This window comes from Acomys russatus, chromosome 14 (genome assembly GCF_903995435.1).
Source record: "Acomys russatus chromosome 14, mAcoRus1.1, whole genome shotgun sequence".
NCBI lineage: Eukaryota > Metazoa > Chordata > Mammalia > Rodentia > Muridae > Acomys > Acomys russatus.
The window spans coordinates 22,498,352-22,518,229 of NC_067150.1; the positions used below are offsets into that span (position 1 = coordinate 22,498,352).

At 41.1% G+C, this 19,878-nt stretch overlaps 1 protein-coding gene across 2 annotated transcripts in view; it reads left to right on the top strand.

Moving 5' to 3' along the window:
* Opcml (opioid binding protein/cell adhesion molecule like) overlaps positions 1 to 19,878 on the top strand; it is a 529,702-nt gene that overhangs the window by 400,569 nt on the left and 109,255 nt on the right. For both annotated transcript variants that reach the window (XM_051156105.1, XM_051156106.1), the window contains exon 3: positions 17,556 to 17,681. In XM_051156105.1, coding sequence (XP_051012062.1) covers positions 17,556 to 17,681 — 126 coding nt within the window. The remainder of the gene's footprint in view (positions 1 to 17,555; positions 17,682 to 19,878) is intronic.

Here is a 19,878-nt window from a genome sequence, read left to right on the forward strand (position 1 = left end):
TGGTATGCACACTCCATTACCCTCTGTGATTTGCACAGGGAATGGTGAGTGTGATATACTTATGCTGTTTTGCACAAAAGTAAGCATGGTCAATAAAGTGTACAAGACAGTATAATAATTGTTAATAGTAACGGGAAGGAGTTGGTATAGATAGTAAAATTTATCAGCATATAGTTCTTTGTGGATTAGTACTGGAGTCATATAACCATATTACTTTTCTAAAAGACAAAATAATAATTTGAAAAGAAGATTGAATTTGGCTTTTAAATCCTGGGGAATGCTTAGGACCTGGTGTAGAATGATTCTTGTTTTCAGGGCAAGGCTAGAGTATCTCTTTATGCCAGAGTGACTGGCCATCACCATAATTCCAGACCTTTTGATGTGGGCTATGGAAGTGAAGTTTCATGTCACTCTTGAATGAAGAAAGGCTGGACTGTCTGTCACTCAATGGTAGGACACTTTTTGCGTGAACCAGGAACCCATGTTGATCATTAGTACCACTAAGAAAAATAAGAATAAATACAGGAGAGAAACCCCCAAAACTTGCTCTTTGAATCTCTTCCACTTTTTATCTCTACAGTCGCATTCAAGCACAGTGACATTGGCAATGCCTGTGTCTTTGTACATCTATGATGTACTTGGAGGTAAAGACGTGTGCACGGTAGGTTCTTACGCACCAATACAATTATGTGAGGCAACTGCTCCTCACTTCGGACAACATGTAAGAGACAATTATCTAGGATGTGAAATATATATAGTGAAATATATATGTGTATATATATATGCTAATGCTAAATGAAACAAATAGAGGAAGAATCAAATTAAATGATTTGAAATTTGCAAGATACTAAAAGTTGCCATGAGGACATTGTGTATTCATTGTCTGTCACTTGGAGAATAACAGGAACTGAGGCAGTTCATTTGTACTCAGGGCAATATTCTCAGCAGCTTTTCTGAGTAAAATGAGATATGCTGGCAGGTGACTTCCTTTCTCCCCTACCCCTCTCTCTCACATGTCTGAGTACTGGCTTACTCTGTTCCAAATAGGAGGCACTAATTTATTAAGTTAAGAAGTGAGGATTCTGGTTGTCTTTCTGCACACACTTGTGGAGGTACAGAAAAAGCAAGAGAAGAGAAATTTCTGGGACAATGGCTTTCATTTGTCCCCAAAAGAACTGAACAAGAAGCCACTATTTGAAATAGTAATGGTCCTTGATAGGTCATGCTGATTGAACCTTATTGATCTTATATCTATTCAACTATTGCATAATGTTTTCTGCTAAACTGTCATTGCAGAACACTTGTTGCTGGGAATATTTTGTTAGGGTCTCTGCGAGACTGAGGCATGCTAGACACTGAAATACAGATTTATGTTTGCCTTGCTCTTTGGAGTGAATGGAAACTTCATTTCCTGGTTAGAAGGTAATGGATAGGGAGACTGGTCCTCCTCAGTAAGGGGTGTGAAACATTCCCCTGGGAGCACTCAGTGACACTGCAGTCTGTATCACTGATTGTGCTTCTCGTCTCTCTCTCTCTCTCTCTCTCTCTCTCTCTCTCTCTCTCTCTCTCTCTCCTGTGCATTAATTGCTTTTTGCTGAAGCTTGAGATATTTATGGGTTAGGAGATTGCCAAGTTATTTATTAGATGGAGTATCTAGGGATAGGCTAATATAAATCACTTAGGCTGGCATTGAATATAGCAGACACTCAGTAATTTAAAAAGCTTTAATAAAAATGCTAAAATATGAGACTTGTCTTTGGCGGTAATGAGACTCAGTTATCATGTTTTTATCAGTGATATTCAGTCATAGACCTCTCCACCTTTTCTCAATCTAAGAATATGTGAATGCAGTTCTCATTCCCAGAATGGCCAGCGTTGTTGGAATTGAGAGGTTTTAAGGATTTAGAGAAAGACTGCATTTAAGAGGGTGTGTACTTCAAGGAAATAATTGGATACATTTGATAGCAGAAGATGAGCAGGCTGCTTTCAGCCATGCCTCACCATAGGCTCCACATCAACAGAGCCAATTGATAGACAAGGAATGCTAGGCTCCAACACTGCTAGCCAAAACAAACCTTTCCTTTTTTATTTTCTTTTCTTGATTGACCATCTCAATTATTCTGTGATAGCCGAAGAAAGCTAAGCTATCACTTCAGCTTCTTATTTGTGTCTGTCACTTGATCACACAGAAGCAAGAAGAACAACATTAGAGAGTCAAGAATCAGAGCCAGACAAAGATTAGTCACCTACCAGTGACACAGGTGCTGCTGTAGTCAGCGCTGTTAGGATCACTGGGGTAAGGTGACTTCTGCCCCTAAATCCTTCAAGGATACCCCAGGGCCCATGATGCTGTGTCTACACTGGACAGATGTTTGCCTTCAGGACCTGTTGAGCTAGGGCCTGACAGATAATGCGGGAGATTGGTCAGATCTGTGCACAGACCTGGGTTTTAGGTGTCAGACAATGTGAGTGAACTTAGGAAATCCTTCCCTGCCTGTCTACTCATAAACATAAACTTTGTAGAGTTTTCCTGAGGCAGAAGTGAGAGCTCTGCATGTGGTACGTCAGAAGCTAAGTTTTCATTGAGAGTCCTTGGAGGGAAAGAAGAACGTGGAAGTAGACCCTAAAACACCGGTGTTGGCCACAGGTCTGTCACATTCATTTGCCCTTCGTTCCTCTAGATGACCTACAGTCACTAGCTTGTTTTTCAGCTTGCGAAGCAGATGAAAGGAATTAAGAAACTACAAGGTCACTCTATGAGTACAGATTGCTTTAATAAGAGGTGACAGTGACAAACTTTAAAAGAAAATGTGAAAAAAAAAGAGGGTTAAAACACATCCGGGGGAGACCTGTGGTACCCAGGATCCCTAGTGTGAGAGAGGCTTGGGTCAACAGAGGTCCCAAGTCTGGGTTGTCACCTCATAATAAACAAGTGACAGAACTGGGGCTAAAACCAAAGTGTTTTCTTATCTGAAAAATGAGGAGGGAGAACTATGTGATCCCTAGGTCTGTGTTTGACTTGAAAATGCTGTGATGTAAATTAAACGCTGTGATCTTAAGTATGAGTGTGGCCAGAAATATTGGGGGCAGGGGGAGGGGAGCCTCCCAGAGAGTGGCCAACTCCCTGACCTGGGAAGAGCAGAGAACTGCCAAGAGCAACTCTGATACTGTGTGCAGTTTCTCTGATCGTGGTCAGTTGCTTGAATTGTGAAAATTAAAATCGGAAATGTGTGTCTATAAATAAGCTCTGCAAGAGACACAGTAGAGACAGCCATTACAAATGGACTCAGTGGAGCATGACTGCTTTGTGATGTCGCCCCACCCTGAGCAAGTATTCATGTACCCGTAACTCATAATCATTCCTTCATGTTCACTATCCTTTCTCTCATCAAAATACAACTAAGAAGAAAAAGTGAATTCAAATAGATCACGTCTTATCATCTCCAGCATAAAATAAAACCATATCTTGCTGGTACATGTAGGAAGTCTGAATTCACAGCCAGCCTGAACAACTGAATAGCTGGATCTGGTCATGCTTCGAAGAGCTAGGATGTGATCTCATGCAATTTAGTCCAGTCTCAGCTTGATGAATACCTCTGTAGATCCTGACAGTCTGTTCCCTGGAGATTCTACTTTCACTAGCAGTTAGTCTCAGTGTGGATTGAGACTGGACACCGGGCACTGATCTTCTTAAGAGGTAACACAAGGCCTAGGGAGATAGCTCAGTGGTGAAAAGCACATACTGCTCCTCTACAGCCCATGTTTGGTTCTCAGCACCGTCAGGACACACAACTCTCTGTAACTCCATTTCCAAGACTTCATACTCCATCTGGCCTCTGTGGGTGAAAGGACCCTGGCCAGCTCAAGCATGGTAAATATGGTTTTGGCAGGCCTTGCCTTTCTCCCATGTTCTCTCTGTCTTGGTAAAAAACTGTTAGTTACATTCCTGAACTAGCTCTATTCCCTTATTGGCCAATCCCTCCTCCAGAGGCTGACTATCAAGGTCCAGCTATAAAGGTATTGAAGTCCAGAAATCAAAAACCCCCTTTGGCTCACCTAGTTAACATGCCCAATTAAAATTAAACACTTCATCCTAGCATGGGGTTTGCCCTTCTATTTTTATAAACTGCCATTTTCCTATGTGCCACATCTGTCTCTTCTCTATCCAGAGGCAGTGCTTTGTCCCCTCCCTCCAAGACAAATATCCTTGCCCTCTCTCTCCTGTTCCTTTCCCCTCCCTTTTATCCTCTCTCTCCTATCTTTGTCTCTTATTTCCCCATGCTTTTGTTCCCCTGGGGCAAATAAATCTCCTTTGGCTAAGAATTTGCTCTTCAGATGTCTTGTGCCAACCTCTAGGTTCCATATAGTGGCCACCTGCACACATGTGGAATATATATAAACTCACCCAGGCACACACATATGCACATAAATAAAAAATAAATACTTTAATTTTTTTCCAATGAGTGATCACTAAATGAAAAAACAGTTCTTGAGAAGCTCCCTGTGCCTTTTTCTCCTCACAACGTTAGAGCCACTGCTCAACCTCTCAAGGTGATGGGCCAAGATTGATGTTTTATTTTATTTCAATTAATTAATTTATTCATTTACTTTACATCCCCATCAAATCTTCCCCTCCCTCCTCTCCTCCCAGCCCCTCCCTTCTCCCTCCCCTCTCCCTACTCCTCCATCCCTTTCTCCTTAGAGAAGGTGAGGTCTCACATATCTATCAGTCCACCTTGGCATATCCAGACACAGTAGGAGTAGGTGCATGTTCTATTGAGGTTAGACATGGCAGCCCAGTTAAGGTAAAAGGATCCAAAGGCAGGCAACAGAGTCAGAGACAGCCCCTGCTCAGTTGTTTAGGGGACCCACATGAAAACCAAGCTGCACACCTGTTACATATATGTCGGAAGTCTAGGTCTGTCCCATGCATGTTCTTGGCTTGGTGGTTCAGTCTCTCTGAGCCCCTATGATTCCATAGGTTGCCTTACAGTGTCTTTTATCTCTCTGGTTCCTTTAGTCCTTCATCCTGCTCTTCCACAAGATTCCCCAAGCTCTGTCTTATGTTTGTCTGTGGGTCTCTTCATTTGTTTCCATCAGTTTCTGTGTGAAGCTTCTTAGAGGACAGTTATGCTAGGCTCCTGTCTGCAAGTATAGCAGAATATGGTTAATAGTGTCAGGGCTTGGCTCTCTCTCATAGAATCGGTCTGAAGTTGGTCCAGCCTTTCCCTCAATTTCTGTTCCATCTTTATCCCTGTACAGCTGGTAGGCAGGATAAATTTTAGGTTCTCTTCCTCTTCCTCCTGCTCCTCCTCTTTTTCACGTACTTCTTATTTTGGCACAGTGTTTCTTTATATACCTTAGACTGGCCTGAAACTCACCAGGTTGGCCTTGCACTCCAAGCCTCTGCCTCCATAGTGCTGGGATTACATACATGAGAGACAGTAGTGTTTTATAAAATGTGCTTGTAATACTGCTAAAGGATCATGAATCTAGTTTTAAACCAGAGAAAACTTGAGCGTTTACAATCTAGTTCCTCCATTTGAAAACCAACAAAAACAACACAAATGAACACACACACACACACACACACACACACACACACTTTACTCAGCTGGTGGGCTAAGTGACTTGCAATGGATTATACAATCAAGGAAGAAAGACTAGAACCCAGTCATTCATATTCCTCATATAGTGCATAGTGTTTCTGATTTTGATTGTTAGTAAATTGCTAAACTATTTCACATGCAAAATACTGTGCAAGCTAACCTAGATGGAATATTACATTTTTCAATTTATTCTTGCCTCTTGTTTAGAAAATAAGCTGCCCTATTATAGTGCAGAAAGGTAACCCCACAAGAATAAAGCATGGGATCTTTAAAAGCAATTGTATCATTTTTGTAATTTAGTACTGAGTGTTTAATACTATAATGAAAAACATTTCATATTTATAGTATCCTCACAAGATCTCTTAATATTTTGTTATTTCCTGAGCATCATAATAACATTAAACTGAATATAGTAATAATGGCCATTTAATGCACTTTGAAACCATTCTCTCTAATCTAATCTCCACATACCTGCAAGGCAGATATTTGCATGCCCATTTTACAGTCCAGCAAGCTAAACTTTAATGATTTAAATATGTGTCTTATTCAAATGTTAGTACCTAGGATTGCAAGTAAAGAGATGTTTTGTTTTCAATCATGCAGCATTTGAGATCAAAATTCTGTGAGTGGATAGAGTAGGGTAGTGAGATTAGAAGGCTGCCTCAGGAAGCTGTGGGGGACAGACCATGGGCAGACATCACTATAGGGCAACAGGATGTGGAGCAGGGCACTGAGAGAAAGCACAGAAGCTGACCAGGTCTCAGTGACTGAGAGAAACACAAGACAAACCTAGGCCTCATGTAGTGCTGTGACTGTGGCTTCTCAGCTGAGCTACAAAACACACTCACCTTGAGGACTTTTCAACAAAACGGCTTCCTGTTGTGATCTCGTCCCAGTGCTCATTTGTGAGAAAGGAAGGCGCCTCCTTGACTTCTTGTTGGCATGGGAACTCTTAGTGGTAGAAAATATGAATGTGTCTCAGAGAGACCACAGTAGCATCACTGTGCACTTCTCTGCTGTGTGGTACAATCCAGAGGACTGCAGCCACGCAGGTAGATTTTAAGCAGAAGGAAGCCATGGCCAGATTCCAGAGCTGTGGCTCTAGCCAGGGTCCGCTGCATAGTACCATCTCAAGAGCTCATCCCGACTCTCTATTTCATCCAGCTTAGAGATGTCATTAGGGTCAAATGAGATACAAAGTCACCGCAGAGGGAGGATCACTTCCAGCTTTGCTAGGGATGGTAGACCAACGCCTGCCTGGCAAGGCTGGCTGGAACAGCAGCTGTCACCCCTGCATGCCACCTCTTTTGACTTGGCCTCAGCTGAGATGGCCTATGTGGCAGCCTGGTCAGGATGCTGAAGCCTGTCCACTGTTCCTTCTACAAAGACTCCCCAAAAGGCATAAAGAACACTCCTGTGTGATTGCTCCAAGTGCATGGGTGAGGTCTGCCCCATGCATTGGCTAAGGTGCAAAGCTCAGCTAAAGAGAAAGATGACAGACATGCCTGGAGTACTTCCCGCCAGAGCCAGAGCATGAGTGCATATATAACAATTATCTGTGTGGAAATACCTATATTGGTGTATACAAGATTAGCTTCTATCTACTATTTTTATACCAATATTATTTGTAGACATAATCTTATAGTGTATGCTTTAATACTAATGTTATTAAATACTACTTGATCATAGTTATATAGATCAAAGTATAAAACTATACACATTATGTGGCTTATTGTATGTAATTTACTTTATCTCATTCCTTAATTTAGTTACTGAATACATTAACTTAACTAAATATAAGTAAATCTTCCCTTTGAACTCTTCCCATTGAAAGCAAGTTTCATGCATAGGCCCTGAAATAAAGTGAAAGGAACTGAGATTTGGTGAATGAGCAATAAGAACGAATGGAACTGATTTTCTGTTTCTACATGGCACAAACATCCACACCGGGCACAGGAAAGAATAAGTGCAGTTTGCATTTGACGAGAGCCAGAGTATTTGCAGGCACTGTGCTGGTGTGCTCTGTAAAGTCATGCTTACTTCTTACAACAATCAGATGATACCCATTTTGTCAGCTTTGTTTTTCAGATGAAAAGCCAGGGTCCAGGAGGAGATAGTTCAGTTGCCCAGGCTATGGGGAGCTCCTGGACTCCAGAACCTGAGTGAGAGACACACAACCTTTCTTTATTGTGGCCACTGTTTGCCGAGTGGAGATAATATTTGCAAAAAACACATGGTTTCATCCCTCCTGGCTTTGTACAAAGGAAGCTTGACTTTTGAAAAAGCCTGTTTTATTTTTAGCTTATATTGCTTTCTCACAAGAACATAATGATCTACAAAATGTAGGTGTACAGTAGGTATTTACTTATTCAACAAGTTTTTATTATGTGTTAAGCACAGTTCTGAGTGTGAGGTCCATTTTGCTAACAAACAAACAAGTCCTATCACTGAATAGATAACCACAACACTGCAAATATCACAGAGGAAGATGTGAATGTTAAGGCAATAATGCAACAAAAGGGCCTGAATTGGGCAGGTGGTTGGGACAGAGCTAGAGTCATTAGCAGAGACTCCATTAAAACTGATCCGAGAAGAAAAACTTACATCAGAAGCCTAAGGCCTTGAATATATCGGGGAGAGGCAACTGAAGAGCAAACATCAGGTCTCTAGGGTAGGGTACACTTGATACACTTTATAAATAATGCTTAACTTGAGAACCCATTCATCTACATGTCACAGTCTAAGGAGGTACCAGTACATATTAGACATTGTTTTGTATAACAGCAGTGCGAGGATAGATGTAAGAGACCCTGGCTCTGAGACAGTTCAGTTGCAAAGGTAAGCAGTATGATAAAGAATGCCTAGGGAAAAAGAAAAAAACTCAGGCATCATAAAGGAATTGTTATCTTAGTTAAGTGTTGAAGGATGACTGGTCCTGGGGCACAGAAAGAGGACTGTATTTTCCAGACAGAGAGAGCATTGTATGGAACGTCACAGAATGAGAATGACAGCCCAGAAATATACACTATTAAGGAGACTACCAGTTATGCTGTGGACCGACTGACTGAAACTGAGCATATAAATTCTGCCAAGAACTTCACTTCGTGTCTTCGTGTCACGGGTCTTGCAGGGTTTGGACCGAAACAAGGTCTTCATAGTAACTGTGGTGCACGTACAGAGTTTGGTGTCTAGGGTAATAATAAGTAGAATATGCGTATACTTTTGTAATATTTTAAGCAACAGAAGATAAGATTGCCAGGAGAGCCCATGATTGTGCCTTTGAAGATGAATGGCCAAGCTCTAGATGACATTTGAAGTATCTAATGAAGTATCTAACGGCAGTTGGCCATGACAAAGGTACTGAGATTGTGTCCATAGCTCGTGGTAGCCAAGAGCGCAAAAACACTCAAAAACCCACCCATTCTTTCAGATATTTGACTGTAGTCTCTTCATTTCTCTGCCTACAAATTATATTATCTAGATTCATCACGGTCACTACTATATGCACTGAGCAGTCTGCAAACCTGTGTGAACTCTCTGTTGTCATCCACCATATCAGTTATGTTTCTTATCATTGCCAGAAGCAACTTAAAGGACACAGAATTTCTTTTGGCCCAAGCAATTGTGTCTAATGGGCCGTTTGTGCCCCAAGGTAGCTGAGAGTGCAGCCCGACACAAAATCATAAACATACTTAAAACAGGAGATTCTTTTTAATGATGTTTCTGTAACTTGAATACACACTTCTTCCGTGTGAATTTTATAGATGACAGTGTTTCTGTCAGAATGTCAAAAGGTTGGAATTGCTTGAAAGGCACAATCCATCATGGAGAGAAGACAGAGTGACTGGGATTGCTTGGTGGACAAGAAGAATAGACATCATGAGACCCACCTTATGGTTGACCAGGATTTATGTTCCACAGGTTACATAAGCTGAAACAGTGCCATCAGCCCAAGACCAAGTGTTCAAATTCATGTGCTTATGGGAAAAATTTCACATTCAAATCAAAACCCTCATAGTCAGTGAAAAAAAAATATCAGAGCCCTGGTCCACCAGCAGGAAAGAACAAAATTATCTATAGGTAGGACTTGAAAACATATTATCGGTAATCCTTCAATTACAGGCCACTGCCCTACCATTTTTTTTTTTTTTTTTTTTTTTTGTGCAGCTTGGGCATTTCAAATCAAATTTATTCATTTCTCTGTGTCTATTTCACTATTTATCAACAGTAACAAAATATATAAACTCCATTGTCACACATACTTACTGGCATTGAACAGAGATCTGTTCTCTAAATGGAGAAGCATTTGAAGTTACTCCCCACCCCAAGGAAAGAAAGAAAAAAGGAGGAAAGAAGCAAGGAAGGAAGAAAGCAAGGAAAGAAGAAGGAAGGAAGGAAGGAAGGAAGGAAGGAAGGAAGGAAGGAAGGAAAGAATCCTGTTCCATGGCCAGGAACACACCTTTAGTCCAAGTACTTGGGGGGAGAGAGAGGTGGAGCTCTGAGTGTTCAAGACTAGCCTGGTCTACAAAGCAAGTTTCAGGACAGTCAGGGGTACACAGAGAAATCTTTTCTTTAAAAAAGAAAAGAAAAGAAAAGAAAAGAAAGAAAGAAAGAAAGAAGGAAGGAAGGAACAGAGTTATTTCCAAGTGGCATTTTTATTATCCTCAAGTTATTATGGAAGCAAGGACAGAATTTTATGATATTTCTAAGATCAATTCAGATTTACAAATTACAACTGAAGTACTGAACAATTCCTTTGGCAAACAACATGCACATGATTGGAAAAACAAGGATGGCTAAGATGGGCTCAAGCTTCCAATGATCGCAGTGATTGAAGAAGCCAAGATGGAGAAGAGGTTCACTCTAGAAAGTGCTGTGAGGGACAGTCCCTGGAGAAGGATGCAAAGCTGAGAAAACTGAATAGTAAATGTTTATGGACATATCGTCTTTGGGCAATTAATGATATTAAACCAAAAAAAAATGATTTGTAGACAAATGGATGGAACTTGAAAAATTGTCTTGAGTGAGATAATCCAGAACCAGAAACACACACATGGTATATGCTCAGTTATAAGTGGATACTAGCCATATAATACAGGATAACCGCACTACAATACACAGACCTAAAGAAGCTAAATAAGAAGGCGGACCCTAGGGAGGATGCTTAATTCTCATTCATAAAGGCAAATAGAATAGACACTGGAAGCAGTTGAAGAGAGGGAAGAGGGCAGGAGCCTAACATAGAGGTCCTCTGAAAGACTCCACTCAACAAGGGATCAAAGCAGATGCTAAGACTCATAGCCAAACTTTGGACAGAGCACTAGGAGTCATATGGAACAGTGGGGGATAGAAGGATCCACAGGAGACAGGAACTCTATAAGGAGACCAACAAATTGGGACCCAGGGGGCCTGCAGAGACTAATGCACCAACCAAGGGCAATGCATGGAAGGAACTTAGATACCCTGTTCAGATGTAGCTGATGGGCAGCTCAGTCTCCATGTCGTCCCCCTAATAAGAGGAGCAAGGGCTTTCTGACATAGATTCTGGTATCTGGTATTTGATCACTTCCCCCTGGTGGGGTGGCCTTGCTGGGCCACAGAGGTAGAGGATGCAGGCAATCATAATGAGGGGTCAGATGGTAAAGGAGGAAGTCTCCTCCTTTCAGATGACTAGGAGAGAAGGATAGGGAGGAAGAGGGAGGAAGGGAGGGGATGGGAGGAGAGAGGGAGGGATTACAATTGGGATGTAATGTGAATAAATTATAAAAAATTAAAAATATGTATCATCTGGGATAATTTACTGAACTCTCTTATTCCCCAGTTCTTCATTTTATTCTAGTTTTCTCATGATTTTTAGGTGCCTATGAGACCATTAATGTGTAAAACTATTTGAACACCTAGCTAGACACTGATGTTGGCTACCAAGAGCTTCATAACTAAGACCCAAAAGGACTCTTCGCCTTCCAAATCACTTCACTTCCTGCCTTATTGGCTATCCACATGCTTGTATCTGAGTTTATCATTCTTCCTTTGAGGCAGTGACATTCTCTTCCTTATGTGCTGGGAATGACAGTGCTGTCAGCCAGAGTGGGGCTGTCTGGCTTGCCTTGGCCTTTCACTCCGGGAAGCTTGTTTCTAATGAGTAACATTGACTAGACACTTGAGACCAGCACCTACTTTTCCTAGTACCATTTTCTCTGTTCCCTTTGAACCAGCACAAGAAAGACCATGGCAGTGAAAAATGACACTCTATAGTGGATGCTATGACGGGAATGCCACCCCAAGGTATCATGGTTGTGACTTCTTAAGTCACCCACTACACATGCATACAACTGTGCTTTTTTAAAACAAGTCTATATTCCTGCCAGCGAGACCCTGGAGTCTTCATAAACAGGCCTTAAGATGGCCTAGCATTTCTGGCTAAAGCAGATATTATTTTGAGAATATTTGGTAGCTGTACAGAAGTTGTTGCTTCAGAGGAATGAGAAAACATGTATTGACATTTCTATGCCCAGACCTTTTTTTTATAACAAGCTAAAGTACTGAAAAACAGGCAGAACCATTTCCTCCAGAGTATGCAGTACAGTTGGAAAATACACTGTTTTCTCCCAGTGTGTATTTTGATAAAATATGTGCACTGAAATTTCAGGGCAATTCCTAATGCAGAAATAACCCCTAATATGGCAGATTTATAAGCTAAGCAATTTTTATTTATTTGCTAATGTGGATTCCCTTAAGAGCACAAATGTTCTGCTGGTTACTTATGGCTTCTCCTTGAAAAGTCTTACCTGTGAGGTCTCAGCAGTGTGAAACTGGAGGCTGCACACTTGTCAGAACTGAACCTCAGCTGTAATTCTCTGCTGTCTTGAGTGGTTTAGAATCTACCAGCAATTCAGCTGTTCATTTGATAATTCATAATTTATAATTACAGTGGCAATACAAGTAAATCCACATGACTGTAGTTTGGTGCCTCTTCTTTCTCCAATCTTTCTTTTGATTCTAATGACCTTTTTAAAAAGAGGGGTGGGCAGAGGAACTCAAAAGCTATCATGCCAAGCTTTGCCTCCCTCCTTTTGCTCTGGAATTCTGCTTGGCCTGTTGTCTGAATCCTTCTCTCAGAGAAGAATTCGGCACATGCACTTGACAGATGCCAAGTCCAAGATGCAGGAATGCCACTTTTCCTTATGCACTTGGTCCCTAGGAAAAGAGACAGGGTGCTGGTGGCTGCAATGCAACATAGTTTGTCACCATCCTGAGACAGGCGTGGGTCAGAGGACACAGGAAGTCAGTTATTAGGGGCACATGAGGGGAGGCATCAGAAAGAAGGTAGTATTTTAGTGGTCCTCTAAAGATGAGCCAAGTGTTTAAAAGCAGGGGATGAGTAAGGAGAAGGAATAGAAAAGCCTTTCAGGTACCTGGGCCCTGATACAAGAGCATGGAGATCTGCATGACACAATTCGAGGGCATAAGGATCTGGGGTGCATTGTGTGAGTGGCTATAGTCAGATTGCAAAGGCTCCACTTCCACAGAGGAACTGGAGTGCCACACCTGGATGCCACGGAGAGCCACAAGAGTCAGTAGAGGTGCAGAGTGTTTGTGTTATTGCTTCAAAAGGTTATGCTGGCTACATGGAAAGGGTAGATTAGATGGTCTCAAACCTGCAGACAGACCAATGGCAAAGATCCAGGTGAGCGTCTGTTGTACTGGTCCATTGTGAATTGATTAGAACCCCAAGTAGAAAATGATAATGAGAAGAGGTGAGGTGGAATCTAGGTATTTTCCTATCCTGAGCTTTTAGTGAAGTTGATAATTAAGGCCAGATGGTCAACCAAGTTAGGGAATAAGATGAGGAGTCATGTAGTGTCCTGAAGTGCCTAAGATCCATAGACATCATCCCAGCACAAGAGAGGAAAGCAATTGTGCAATGCTTTTATTGTAATCAGCAGCAGCATTTTTGTCACTGCCATAGTAACCAATACTTATTGAGTGTTTATTTTGCATCAGACACTCTGGTAAGACAACACTTAAAATCACACAGCAGAGAACTGCCAGTTCACAGGTTAGGAACCTGTGTTCAAACAGTGGAAAGCAAAGTACTGATTAAGACCATACAGTAAGTAAGAAGTTGAACTCTAGTTCCTTGCCTCTAATTGACGGGATACCATAGCACTAAAAATACATTCACTTGATAGCACAAGTAGGTCCAGGCTTATTCTGGTTCTCCTTAAAAATTCCTGAAGTTAGCCGGCCCTGCCATGATGACATGGGAACAAGAGATTCAGCCCTACCCTGAGTACAAGGGAACGGGTAAGCTGGCCCTGCCATGATGACATGGGAGCAGGAGAGCTGGCCCTGCCACCATGACATGGGAGTGAAAGAACGGGCCCTGCCCTGAGGATAAGGGAGTGGGCCCTGATCCAGGGCTCTGAGTGGACCTCACCCCAACATCTACCCCATGTATGACCTGTTGGAACACATGAAGGGTCCGGACCTACAGATTCAAAGATTAAGAATCTCCTTGGCACATGGCAACACCAGGATATCCGACAGCAGTCCAAGTGCGGATCTGGTAACAATAGTGTCGGCCTCAAACCAGACCCATGACTAGTAGCAATGAACATTTGAAAATAAACATATATGGACAAAAGGCTATACTGCGTGATACACTACAGCTTCTGTGATGAGATTTTTTTGTTTGCTTGTTTTATTTTACTGGAGGAAGGAGAGGGATTTTGGTGCATCAAGTGTAAATCATAGACATTCAATAAAAGTAAAATAATAAATAAATAAAATAAAAAATTCCTAAAGTTTACAACTGTACTAAAGTGTTTCTCATATTGTAGGAGTCTTGATCTAAATTTTGATTTGAGTTCTTTCCAAGGCTAGTGTTATTTGGTATGCAACTCTTTCACTGTGCTGGACAGAAGCAGTGAATCACAGCTCCAGATGAACCACACAATCAAGAAGGGAATACGCCTATCCTTCATGTTGTGTGGGGCTGCTGAGCTATGATGCTCAGTAGCTTTGGTTTGTACATTCAGTGCATTTTGAACTTAATGATATTTTCAATTTAATATATGTTTTTTTGTCATAACCCCAACATAAACCAAAGGAGCATTCATACATTGTAAAGATGACAACAGTGATGGATAGGTTGACACTTGCTTTATTGGTCTCAAGGAGAACACAAATAGCAGTAATCACAAAATTAAGAAAAAGTTTCAGAGTTTTAAAGGATAGGTAAGAATTTGGGGGTTAAGAAATGAGAAGAATATGAGGATGGAATGGTAATAATGGAACAAAAGGGTTAAATGGGATAAAGAAAGGAAGGTAGGGTGGGAGTGAGTATAAGGAGGGATAATTAACATTATGGACCTCTGAAAATGCTATATAAAGCCCTGCTACTGTAGAAGTTTTCCAAAATGTATACATGCACACATAGGAAAGGAGTTTAAATAGAGTTACCCTATAATGGTGGGACAGTGATTCTCCCAGACACCTATACGCTGCCAAATAAAATGTCAAGTATCAGGTATAGGCTACCCTTCTTTGAATTGCTGGTCATTGGGGTCATAGATTCCCCTCCTCTCATAAAAAACACTATAGGCTATTGGTCTTTTTCTTGGTTATCCTCTAGAACTGCGTGGTATGACCCTATTGCTGAAGACACCACATGCTGGGGCCATAGAACATGGAGAAATCAAAGTGGTACTGACCTACTTGAAAGCTTCTTTCCCACTGGCTAGCTTCCATCGTACTTGAAGACTCTATGTACAATCCAAGGGACAAAAGTATTCAACAGTCTTACCCAGCTATGAAACCCGTGAACTACAGTAGCTGACCTAAGAAAATATACCCATTGGTAAAATAATGGCACAAAAGTTATGGAAGGAACCAATTACTTTCCATTTGAATTTAAATCCTGCTTCACAAGACAAAATTTATGCCTGACACTGTTTGTTAATTGGAGAAGAAAATGACAGGCTCGGTTATACGCCCTAGGGGAAAACCTAATGTTATTGTTCTACTAAAGGAACATAGTGATAAACAGGCCCTGTGATCTTATCTTGGTGTCTGTAGATCAGTGACTTTCTCAACACTAGTTAGAGAAGCCTATTTTTAGCAGTAGATAATTAGCATAATAGTAAGCATAGAGACCCACAACTGATGTATATGCAGAGACTAAGAGACTATGGGTGCTCGACTCTAAGTGAAATATTTATATCATAACGCTGTTTTCCAAGGCTCAAGGATCATCACCAAAGAAAGGATGGAAATATTGTAAGAGCCAAAGGCAGTGAGTGACACCAGGCAAACTGTTTTCCATCATAACCTTGTACACCTGAAATGAAAGTGGCTGAAGTCCCACTACTAACTGAGGAGCGATTGATAATTGACACCAACTAGGAGGGGGATAATATCTTTGTTTCAAGGATATAGCCCCTAAATGCCTCTCCATGCTTCAGTAGATGATCTTACACCCATCTAAAGAGAGCACTAAACAGACTCAGTAGTTTTTTAAAAGAGGAAAAAAAAAAAAAACCACATGAACTTAAAGTGAAAAGTGGTCAAGAGTAGGGGAAAAATTAGAGAGGAGTGATGGGGCATGTGTTTGATCAAAACACTTTAATTGTGTGTAAAGAGTTCTTGAACAAAATTTTAAAAAACAAAAATTTGAATTGGGTCTGAAGGTCAGATGGATCAAAGGAAACTTTCTGGATTTGATGGTTGCATATTGTTTCATGAATATCCTTCTTGTTTGTAGGAAATGAACGCTTAATTACTCTTTCATTCCTGTAACTGGGGACTGTGTAAGGAAGGAAGGAGTCTGTGGGTAAAGAGACTTGTGTTTTACCTTTGACTTTGCCTCTAATTGAATAAATTATTACACCCTTATCTTCAGATCTTCTACCAAGGCTGCCACCACACACACTCCTGCCAGCTACCTCCACAGGGCACAGCAACGATTTTTTCCTACTAGAGACATTTTATAAATGGTGTCATTTACCAGATCTTTGCCAAGACAAACCAAGAGGGATTAAAGTTATATTCATCATACAGCTTTATAATATGATATGTCACATTTATGGGTGACAGCTCTTTTTTTTTTTTAATTTATTCTTGTTACATCTCAATGTTTATCCCATCCCTTGTATCCTCCCATTCCTCCCTCCCCCCCCATTTTCCCATTATTCCCCTCCCCTATGACTGTTCCTGAGGGGGATTACCTCCCTCTGTATATTCTCATAGGGTATCAAGTCTCTTCTTGGCTACTTGCTGTCCTTCCTCTGAGTGCCACCAGGTCTCCCCCTCCAGGGGACATGGTCAAATGTGAGGCACCAGAGTACGTGAGAAAGTCGTATCACACTCTCCACTCAACTGTGGAGAATATTCTGACCATTGGCTAGATCTGGGTAGGGGTTTAAAGTTTACCTCCTGTATTGTCCTTGGCTGGTGCCTTAGTTTGAGCAGGACCCCTGGGCCCAAATCTGCCTATCATATTGTTCTACTTGTAGATTTCTAGGACCATCTGTATCCTTTTATGTTCATAGCAGCCTTATTCATAATAGCCAGAACATGGAAACAGCCTAAGTGTCCCTCAGTAGAAGAGTGGATAAAGAAACTGTGGTACATATACACTATGGAATACTACTCAGCTATTAAAAACAAGGAATTCCCAAAATTTGTGGATAAATGGATTGAGCTAGAAATGATCATAATGAGTGAGTTAACCCAGAAGCAGAAAGAATCAAATGGTATATACTCACTTATATCTGCATACTAGCCCAAGGGGCATGTCCCACAAAAGCCTTCACTTACCAGGAAACTGGGACAGAGGGGAAGGCATCCTATTGGGACTCTAAATGAGAGACGCATGGGTGACAGCTCTTTTTAAGTCCAAAGAATCAACCTCAACTTTTTCTTCTCCCCTGTGTTTCTTTACAGTTCCTCCCCAGATAATGAACATCTCTTCAGACATTACTGTGAATGAAGGAAGCAGTGTGACCCTGTTATGCCTTGCAATTGGCAGACCAGAACCAACGGTGACATGGAGACACCTGTCAGTCAAGGGTAAGGTATTTACCATGAAAAGTTTTGAGAGTGTGCATTAAAGACTTGCTTGGTTCTTATACAAAAGAAACATCAGCAACCAGAAAATAGCTTTGTCTGTGGATGAGGCAGTACAGCCTCTCGCACGCAAATCTGTTTTATGTATCCTCTGCTGAGTAACAAATGCCAGGAAGGCAATTTGTATAAGAAATTGACAGAGATTTGCTCAGTCCCTTTCATGACTTTGTAAAGCTTTTGATTCCAAACTGAAAGGAAGAGTATGTGAGTAGCTTTCATTGATGACAACAACTTCTGTGGAGATGGGTGAGTCCTTTCTTATGGTGGAGGGTGAGGTTGATACCGTGCCTTTGGTCTAGAACTTTGGCACTGCTGTCTATGCAATAGAAAAAGGCCTCCTGCGTCAGCACTTTCAGGACAGCTGTGCAGAAAAATACCCGTTGGGTCTGAACACAAAGTGTTCTCCCTGAGGGGAGAAGGGCAGTAGGAGTAGGGGATTACACTGGGCATGGGTTTGCTGGGTGCTCAGTATTTGGCATTACAATATCACTTACCATCATCTCTGACTTAGTAGGAAGAAAATCTAGAGGACGTGGGTCCATATCTCCTTGGAAACAAAACTTGCTCCAACTTGAACTTTCAAGGATGGGCACAGAGCCATCTGATATATTATACTGTTGCCAGAAACGTGACTGATTCTAGAGATTATACAAGAATCAAATGCTCCCTCGGGCATTGGGAAATCCAAACGTGAAACCAATGAGTGGGAAAATACACATATGCTTGTGTGTAATGTAAAAATAGGGTACATTTAAAAGAAAGCAAGGGAGTAAATCTTAGTAACCTTGAGAAAGGCAGAGAAGGAAAGAAAAATGACAGACTTGCTTGATTTTCCCAGGGCTGTCTTAGCCTAGTGTGAAAAACAAACAAACAAACAAACAAACAAACCTCATGACTGAAATAGAAATGTATTTCTTCCTACTATTAGAGGCTGTGTGTCAAAGTTCAAGGTGTGGCCAAGGGGATTCCTTTCCTAAACTGTGACGGAAGATTTGGCCCATGTTCTCTCCCCCTCCCCCCTCTTTGTTTTTTTTTTTTTTTTTTTTTTTTTTTTTTTTTTTTTTTTTCGTTTTTTCTTTTTAGTTCCTGGTGATTTTCTATCAGTCTTGGGTACACCTTGATTTGTAAGTGTGTCTCTTTTATCTCCATCTTTATCATCAGTAGCATTCAGTTATATGTTGGTGCAAACTTCCTCCTCTTATATGGAGATTAGAAATATCCTGTAGGGAATCATAGTAACCATCACTTCTTATTTGTTCATTTCTTTCACTTGATTGCCTCTATAAAGACCCCATTTCCATTAAAACATTACTAGAAATCAACGAAAGGTCGAGTCTCTGAAAAAACTGTTCTGATTTCAAACAGAGTAATGATATCAACTCTATATGAGGGTTTCTAGCACATAGCACACACAGCTCACCTATGAATGATAAAAATAGATGTGTGAACAGCAACAAAGCACATGAAAATATACCCTACATCGTTATCCTAGAAATGGCAATCAAACCGCAGTGAGATACCACTATGACTAGAGCCACTAGAGAGACCAAAACTAGACGGATAATAGCAAGTGTTGGTGAACACCTGAGCCTCTGAAGCTCAGCCTTGCAAGTTCTGGACTACGAAATTAGATAAGCACTATGGAAAGAAATGTGGCATTTTATTGTAAAGTGGAACATATACTTGGCATATACTGTAGGTACATACACATATACACTATACACACACACACACACACACACACACACACACACATTGTGTTAGTTTCATTCACAAGAGTTTAGGCTACAAGAAGCCCACATAAACACTAAAAGGAAGTAGATAAATACAAACAATAATTCCAATGCTCAGCAACTAAAAGGATCAACCACTGGGTCACATGACACAATGGATGAATCTCAAAATTAAATAGATCAGTTCTGGACTGGGAAACACTAGTACATAGTGACAGAAGCCAGGTCATCAGTTACTTAGGGTGGACTTAGGCCATCACTGACTGCAACACTGTATAGGGTGGGGGTGGGGGAAGACTCCATATCCTGAGTGAAGTAATAGTTATAATAGTTTTAAATAAGTCAAAATCGATATAACTTCACACTAAAACTAAGTTCTGAGCATAAATTAGATTCTGATAAATTTT